The sequence below is a fragment of the Mirounga leonina genome, unplaced genomic scaffold (genome assembly GCF_011800145.1).
Source record: "Mirounga leonina isolate KUSES-001 unplaced genomic scaffold, KU_Mleo_1.0 Mir_178, whole genome shotgun sequence".
NCBI lineage: Eukaryota > Metazoa > Chordata > Mammalia > Carnivora > Phocidae > Mirounga > Mirounga leonina.
Window position 1 is genome coordinate 27026920 of NW_023270464.1, and position 8855 is coordinate 27035774.

General features: G+C 59.6%; 1 protein-coding gene across 1 annotated transcript in view; it reads right to left on the reverse strand.

Annotated features, from left to right (window-relative positions):
• Positions 1–3214, reverse strand: part of CEMIP (cell migration inducing hyaluronidase 1) — a 56951-nt gene extending 53737 nt beyond the window's left edge. The window contains exon 1 of the mRNA XM_035024267.1: positions 3080–3214. Coding sequence (XP_034880158.1) covers positions 3080–3173 — 94 coding nt within the window. The 5' untranslated portion in view covers positions 3174–3214. The remainder of the gene's footprint in view (positions 1–3079) is intronic.
• Between the last annotated feature and the right edge of the window lie 5641 nt (positions 3215–8855).

Consider the following 8855-nt stretch of genomic DNA (forward strand, 5'->3'; position numbering starts at 1 on the left):
AGTGCGGCCAGGACTCGGGCTGCAAGTGCGGCTCGGCCACAGCTGGTGTTTCAGCCCTAAAACCTCCAAAGGGAACCCGATGCCTCTTGGCCTGTGGTGGCCTCGTGAGTCAGAATGTTCAGCTGAACTTAAAGGCCCCCGTGGTGGGTGTAAGGGAGGCGCTTCTCCCTGGCTCCAGTGGAAGCACCAGGAGGAGCCTCCTCTCCATCTGGCTGGCTGGGCTCGACTCCAGCAGCGTACTGTGGATGCCGGAGGGAAGAGAACTGCCTCAGACACGGGAAGACTCTCCCTGCAGCAAGGAACAATCCAGAGGAAAAGTGGTGGGAAGAAGAGGTGGGCGAGACAAAACGAGAAGGGCTTGCCTCAGAGAACAAGCCCGGATGCCTTCCTCCCCTCTGTCCCTCGAAAGCTGTAAAGCACGGGAACCGCTAGATTTAAAGGCCCCTGGAGTGGGGGTGGAGGGGGGGCAGGCAGACCCGCCACAGTGGCAAGGTTGCAGGTGAAGGTGAAGACCCCAGCGTAGGTTGGAAGGATGGACGCAACCTCCAGCTCAGGCTCCAAGGAAGGGCGCCCAACGCCTTGTGTCTCTTGAGCCACGTGGGTGCAGAGAACAACGTCCACAACGGGGGGGCCGTGACCCCGGGAGGGACTCCATGCGATTACCGGCACGTCAGTTCAAAATGTCGCTTTACTTTCGTTCCATTGACTCTGGGATGTGAATGTCTGCCCCGTATTTACTTAACTCAAGAGAACTGGAAGGGAGGCGCCCTTTATCTTCACTCAACGGCCCCAGATACGGACCCCAAACCCGTATCACCTCGTCTTCTTTGTCCCTCTGAAGGCAGCGACTGGCTTCTCCCCTCTGCCGGGCATGGGGTGGGCCCTCGGCGCAGGCTGGCTGAGGTGTGGTCCCCCCGGCCCTCCCCAGCCCCACAGCACCCGCCTTATGCCCACCAGCTCGTTCCCTGTCAGCACCCACTCAGGCTCCGGATCTCTTTCAAGGAGGACAGAATTTCACGTTCTTTGGAAAGCAGCTCTTCCAGCTACTGGGAGCCCCAAGGGGCTCGAGTCACTGCAACACACTGAGAAATACGGCCCTCGCTCATCAGTGGACCTCCCGGCGCCCGCAGGCTGGGCTGGGGGTGGGCCTCTGCTTCAGCGCCCGGAAACCCCGGGTCACGGGGGCTGGGGCTGGAGCCTCCACCACACCGAGAGGCGTCTGACGGTCCTGCCCGTCCCCGGGTTTGTCTTCAGGTGGGTCAAGGGCTTGGTGGCTTCCAGCCAAGGAGGCTGCCATCCACCTAGTTCTGGACCCGAGTGTCCGTTTCCGAGGAGGGGATGCTGCAGGGGACACATGAGGCCCACTGGCGAGCCGAGTGGCCCAGACATGGAGCCACAAGCGTCCCAACTTCCCGGGACAAAGCCCTAGGGTCTTGCCACCCGCGTCTCCCAGGACCAGCTCGACCGTCCCTCTACTCTCCAGGCACATGCACTGAGTCCGACGTCACATCTGGGTTTGGAAGTGGTCAGGCTGACCCCACAGGCTCTCCTGTCATCAGGAGACCGTGTCCCAGAGCGCCAGCAGCTCCGACCCCACGGCAGAGGCTGAGCGGGCACAAGCCGGGTTCTTTCATTAGAGCTGGATATTCACACGCGGCGAAGGTCAGTTTCAGCGGGTCTTCATTTGTGGGAACCCGCCAGGGGCTGGCAATGGTCAGAGCCTTGGCTGGAATATCTCCAGGGCAGCCAGCTTCCCCAGGAGGGTCTGCAGGAGCAGGGAGCAGGGTGGAGAGTGAATGCAAGCCCGGCGCACTCGGGTCACGGAGGGAGAGACTGCAGAGAGGAGCAGGGACCGGGAAACCAGAGACACGGCCTCCTATCCAGTGGTCTCCACCCAGACAGAAGAGAGACACCCAGGAGGTGGCAGGAAAGTACCTGATGAGACCTCCCCAAGGCCCTGAGGGGGGTCATCCAGAAACAGACACCTGAGCCCCGCTCCTGGCCTAGCGCCGATGCCCCTTGGCGTTCACTAGGTGAATCCATGACGGAAGAATGAATGAATGAATTCAGGCCATGCTGCCCACGATCTCACTGAGAGTTAAAACACTGCCCACCTGCCCCGTCCCCTCCGGGCCTGCAAGATTCCATGGGAATCACGCTGAAGGAATTCTACTCGTGATGATTAGAGATTACTTCCTGCCCTCCGCGGGTCAAGAAGAACAAAACAGAGTAAAGTTCCTTTATTCTTACTGCAGAAAAGCAGCCAGATCGATTAATGATAAGAGCATGAGCCGCGATGGTGATCGTGTCATTGCTAGCCCTCTGCCCAAAACGGACACATGGTGCCCCATCTCTCACCTGCCCCCCAAGTCTGTCTCCCTGGAGGCTGCCTCCTGTTGTTCCCACAAACCTGCCCTGAGCTTCTGCTTGTTCATTCAAAATCGTCCCAGGAAAAAGTTGACACTGAGATCAGAAAAACAGACCGTGCGTAGAGCATCACAGCCGACAAGGCGCTTAACGGTTCCCAGATTTTATGACAGCAAAGTGAAGAGGGAACGGTGGGCTCAAGTGGAGGTGGCAGGCTGGCTCCCAGACATGTGATTTTTCTCTGGACTCCCCCCGCAACCAAAGTGGTCTATAACATTGGAATATGTTGTCAACATTTAACAAGAAGGGAATTTTACATAAAAATCTAGATTTCTGCCTTCTCTTAATAATTCATGAGATCCCACAACGGGGCCCCACTTCCACACATGACAGCAGTTGGCCAGAACTGAGAAGTGGGTGTCCCTCTGGAGGAGCCTGAGCTCCCCAGGTGACCACGGTCCCCGCCTGGCCAGCCCCACTGGTCTGCCTGGCTCCCGTGGATGCTGAGTGTGGAACCCCCGCCTCTAGTCCAGCCCCATCGTTTCGTGGCTTATGACGGAGGCCCGGGACAAGACTCGCCTGGGATGGGAGGGTAGCAGGGACCGGCCAGAGCCCTGCCGCCCTGCCCCTGCCCTGTGGCTCCTTCTCCTGCCCCCAGCAGCCTCGCCCTCCCACTGAGGCACGGAAGTGCCACGGCGCTTTGGTGGCTCACCTGTGGACGCGGCCCCAGCGAAGCAGGCCAGGCTGAGGCAGCTGAGTATCAGCATCGCCTTGAAGGAGAAGTCCTGCCTGCTGGCAGCTCCCATCCTGGCGGAGTGATCCCTGAAACTGAAGCACGCTGAGTGAGACCCTGAGTGAGTCCACGGACGGGGCGGACACAGGCAGGGCCACCGGCGCACAAAGGGGCAGTGCCAGTGGGCACAGGTCAGCCAGCCGGGGCAGAGTCCTCCGCCGCCACGACTCAGGGCCGGGCAGACCAGGGCGCGCCTGCCCCGTCCCCGGCCCGCCAGGGGCCTGCCGCTCAGAGACCCGGCGGCGGATGGAATTTCATCCTTGGTGCCCGTGCTCCCGCCCCTCCAGAATGAAGCCTTTTTCTTAAGAAACAGAGAAAACCGAAAATACTCCCACGCAACATGAGCTGGAGGAAATTAGATGCCACAAACTTGCTGTGTGAGCTCAGCTTTTCTGAATGACTCTCTGGGCCTCAGTTTCTTAATTTGGAAAACAAGGCTGTGGACGGGCTGAATTTTAATTTTTGCTCCATTTTTATCAGTCTACGCTTCTAAAATAAGTCTTGATAACAGGGTATCTGTGTGTTACAAACCCTCTGTGTATCACCTAGCCAAAGGAAGATGAGGCGGAGATAGAGAATTGTCCCCCAGTTGTTCCCTCCTTCCTTGGGAAACGAACTCCTGACTTTTATCTGGGGGTATGGGCACCTAGTATAAAGACTACCTTTCCAGACTCTCTTATATAAGCTGTGGCCTCGGAATTAAGTTCTGGCCAACACATCCCCAGGACGGTGTGTGAATTCCAGGAAATGTCCTTAAGGGAAACGAGGAAGACCTTCCTCCCTCCTTCCTCCTTCCTGCTGGCAGGAATGTGGGTATGATGGCTGGATCTCCAGCAGCTCTCTTTGGCTACGTAGTGGGACCCATGCTGAAGGTGGCAAAGCAAATCTAGAGAAACATCTAGGCCCTGCCCCTGTGGAGAACTGAACAGCCCTAGATTACAGATTTATTTTTATGTGTGAGAGAACTAAGTTTCTTTTTCATTAAACTTCTATTTTATAAAGCTGCTTATCTTTTTTGTTTTAGATTCTTGTCTAGATAAACCTCAAGACAGGAACATTAAAAAGAAGATGCCAGGTTCCCCTTTCAGAATAGAATGCACCCAGGAAACATGTTTGTCCCCCTGTGGCCACACAGATGGCTCAGACTGGGCTTGGGGTGCTGGTGACCAGCTCTGGTTTCCCTGCCAGGGTCCCCGGGTCCTATCCCTGGCGTGATGGTGGCTATGCCCAGGCACAAACAGTCTCCCTCACGAAGGAAGGGGTCTACATCTCTCTCGCCCGACCAGGCTCCTCCCCTTGAACTAGCTCAGGGACAAATCTGACCATCCCTGGCCCGTGGGCTCCCAGTAAAGTGTTGGGGGCGCCCCGGGGGAGTCGGGGCAGACAGGAAGGCCTGAGCAGAGCCCCTCGCCCTGGGCCTGCGTCCTTCTGCGCAGGTGTGCCGGGAGGCGGGGAGGGAGAAACCGATACTCTCAGATTCAGTGCCCGCGGTGTCCTCCCTGCCTGGCCCAGGCCTGGCCTGCGAGAACAACAGGCCCATTCTAGTCGCCTCGGCCGGCCGCTGAAGGCACGCATCGCGGCATCTGGGAACGGCGCCTTTCCCATGGCCCCCAGAACAGGAGAGTCTGCGTTCCTGCTCAGGGAAAGGAGGGACTCCAGGGACAGGAGAGCAGCACGGCCCCGCTCCGAAGTCCCGATCGGGAAAACCAGGGGCAGCTTGCTGTCTGCTGCAGAGAAGCCCATCACCATGGGGCTCCTCTGAAGGGCGCCCATACTTCCGGACCACAGGCTGGCACCTCTGCTCGCTCACGGAATGTCCCCAGCTCCCAGCGTGGAGCGGATGGGAACGGGAGGCAGTCTGGATGTGGGCACCCCTTCTGCCCCAGCTCCCGGGGTCCCCTGGGAAAGCACCGCTTCTATGGGCCCCAGAGTCCCACGCGGAGTGGACGTCGGGCATGCAGGGGCCCGGCAGCTCTGACATCTTCTGATTATATCACAGGTCATTTCAAAGATCTCACACTCACACACACACACACACACAATCACTTTCTGGGTGGATATACACACAATTCCACTTGGAGGGATAATGCTCAAAACCTCCTTGTCCCAACGTTAAAGAGACCTCTGCCGTGTCTCTGTCCGAGCCACGGGAGGCAGAGAGGCCTCCTGCCTAGAGAGGTGAACCCCACATTGCCAGGGTGGGGGGCAGGCTTCTGTGCTTTCTGTCCCCGGAGTGGCTTCCAGCGCCCGAGTACAGAAACCCCGAGGAACATTCTGTTGAAGCGAATCCCCAAAGTTTCTCAAATTTCACTTGGGAGTTCTTCACCAAGGGAGCACGGCTTTGTCCGCCGGCCACTCAAAGCTTTCTGGCAACGGGAGTTGAGATTCTGCTGGCAAGATACGGTCCTGACCCGGTTCCCAGCTGCCGAAGGCCCAGGAAGAGCACCCACTGGCCAACAGTGCTAGAAGTTTCTGCAGGAAGCCACGGGCCGGAGGCTGGCTGACCGCTGCCTGATGGCCCTGAGCTGACCCGCTCCTTGAAGGGTGCGGCGACCCCTCTTCTGCAGAGCCCGCAAGGAGGAAGAAGGCAGACGTATTGTTTGCAGCTCCTCAGGACTCGCTGTAACCAGCTCAGGGTTCCAGAACAGCAGTATTTCTGCATTTCCGCGGCGGCTCGGGCCGCGTGTTCGCCGGGCCTCACGGGGACCAGAAACGCTGCCTTCACACGCCAGCACCAGGGTCTTGGTTCTCTCGGCAGGTGGTCCGTCCTGGGGTCTGGGGCTTGGCACCTGCAGAGAGAGAGGAGCAGAGTGTTGTTCGAGCCTCCAGAGAGCCCCTGGATCCTTGCTCAGAACGCCCAGAACAGTAGCACGCTGGCCCCAGGGCACGAGAGACCCTGCTGCCGGCGAGGCCGTGGAAGCCGGACCCCTCCGAGAGAGTCCAGAGGTGGGGGGGTCCGCTTCTGCTCTGAGGCGGGGGGTGACATGGGACCCGCAGGGTGAGCCGGCAGCCCGTCTCGGGGGGTGAGAGCACAGGGACAGCTGTCTGCCCCATCAGACCTGCACTAGGCAAATCCTGACAAGCCTGGGCCCAGCCACTGGCAGGACGGTGTGGTCCGGAGTCCTCAATCCTGGCCACACAGCTGACATCGGGAAAACCATCTGACCACCTGGGGCTCCCTTTCTTGGTCTGTATAATCTGAGAGAATGCATCCTAAATTCCAAGGTCACTGTGGGATCAAGCGAGATGCCTGACCCGTGGCCAGCCCCCCAGTTGTGCTCTCCGGAAGGCCAGCCCCTGCCACCATTCGCGGAGGGCCCCGTGGGGCTGGTGCAGGCCAGACCACCTGCGCAGGCTCATCTTAGGAACTTTTCTGGACAAGAACCCACAGGCCCACCCCAGTGGTCCCCAGAAACCATGCAAACAGGAAGGCAGAGCCCAGAGCTCTCATTCCCTCCAGACAGAAATCTCCTCTGACAAGGCGTGGTGCCCACCCTGCCTTCCTCTCCCGAATCAGGCAATGGGCAGCCAACTCCCTGGTCTGCCTCTCGTCCCAGCCTCGTCCCGTGGGCAGAAGAAGGAACTCCTTTGGTCACCAGGTCCTGCCGCAGAGTCCCCGGGGAGAAGGAAGGACCAGGAGACAGGGCAGCCCGCGCACCTTCCAGATTACAGGCACACACAGGAGGAGCCCCAGCTCTGGGGGCCCCGGCAGCTCTGGGCCCTTTCTCAGGACGTTTGGGGTTGCTGTGCTGGGGACCGCGGACACAGGGAGCCCCACCTGGCCTCCTCAGACAGAAGTGCACAGAAGATCCTTTGCTGCTACACACCAGAGCGTCTCCCGGGTTCCCCGTGAAGCAGCCCCTCCAGCGTGAGCTGCCCCCGCCTCTGCAGACACACCCGCCCAGACCTTTCTGGAATGAGCGGGAACACTCCACAAAGAGCAGTCAGTGACATTACAAAGTCCCTGTCCGCTTCGTGTCAGGCTCACAGAACGCAGGAGCCCATAGGGTACGAGGCCCCTTCCGGCGCCTGGATCCCCTGGGGGACTCGTTAAAATGCAGCTTCTGACCCAGCAGGTCTGGGGTGTGATTCTGCATTTATTTATTTATTTTTTTTTTAAGATTTTATTTATTTTTGACAGAGAGAGAGAGAGCACAAGCAGGGGGAACAGCAGAGAAAGAGGGAGAAGCAGACTCCCTGCTGAGCAAGGAGCCCGATGCGGGGCTCGAGACCAGGACCCTGAGATCATGACCCGAGCCGAAGGCAGACGCTTAACCATCTGAGCCACCCAGGCGCCCCTGATTCTGCATTTCTTTTTTTTTTTTTTTTAAAGATTTTATTTATTTATTTGAGAGAGAGAGAATGAGAGAGAGCATGAGAGGGAGGAGGGTCAGAGGGAGAAGCAGACTCCCCGCCGAGCAGGGAGCCCGATGCGGGACTCGATCCCGGGACTCCAGGATCATGACCTGAGCCGAAGGCAGTCGCCCAACCAACTGAGCCCCCCAGGCGCCCTGACTCTGCATGTCTAACCAGCTCCCAGGTGAGCTCCTGCTGCTGGGCTGTGGGCCGTGCTCTGAGCAGCAAGGATCCCCTCATTTTACAGATGGGCAAACTGAGGCTCACGGAGCAGAAGACCGTCGTCTGTGTGGGTCAGGAGCAGTAAATGGAAATCCAAACCGGCATCTGAGAGGACAATTTCTGCCCGACTCGAACTTGGGGGACCCGTGTCACCTCCCCGCCTCCCTGCTTGTTTGGGCAGGAGGGAGGCAGGGCGGGGCGGGGGGAGACGGGGCCCATCCGTTCCTGCCCCCGTTTCAACAGAGGCATGACTTCAAGTCATCATTTGGAGAGTAAACAGGCCTCAGACGCCTTCGACGCACCCACAGAGGCTAAAAATTCCTTCCCCAGACGAAACCCCTCCTTCCATACGGGGGGTTCCCTGTGCCTACCGAACCCAAGCCCCTCATCACACACTGAACCGCCTCCCCGGCCCGACGGCGTCCACGTCTTTGCCGCTTGTCTCCACACCCCCTGAGCGGGCACCATGTTGGTGCTGGCGGACCAGGAAGGGAAGACCTCCGTCCTCACAATGGTCCCCGGTCCCATCACCCTACGCCATGGGCACCGAAATCTACACCACGAGCGTGGCCCTCCCCGCACACCAGCTCCTAAGGACCCTGCTGGAGCTTCAGCCCTGGAGCAGGTAATTCAGCCACAAGCACGAGCGTCAGCCCCCCTCCCCGCAGCCCCGTGGGATCACCGCAGCCTCAGCCGCCCGCGGAGCGCCTGGCTCCCCGCGTCAGAACCCCCGGGGTGGGCCGGGCCGTGCTCCCGTGCGCTCACAGCTGAGGACAGCGTTCTGCGGCTCAGGAGAGACGCTTGCCCGCCGTGAGCTCCGCGTCACCGTGGGAGTGTTGCAGTTTGCTGGCTAAATGCTCTCACCGTCAGGCTGTCACCAGACCCACCCGAGCTGCGGTGCCGGCTGCGTGGAAGAGCGGTGCGATCGCGAGCATTCTCTGAATGCTCGCAGCCCCGTCCCCTCGGCTGCCGGCGGGGAGCAGGGCAGCCGCCCCGGGGGGCCGCTGGACGGGATGGAACGAGCCATGCAGGTGTGAAGCGCGGGGACGGAGCCACGGCGCTCCACGAATGATGCCCATCGTCCTCATCCGGGCCCGGCCCCTGCTCGCTGCTCATT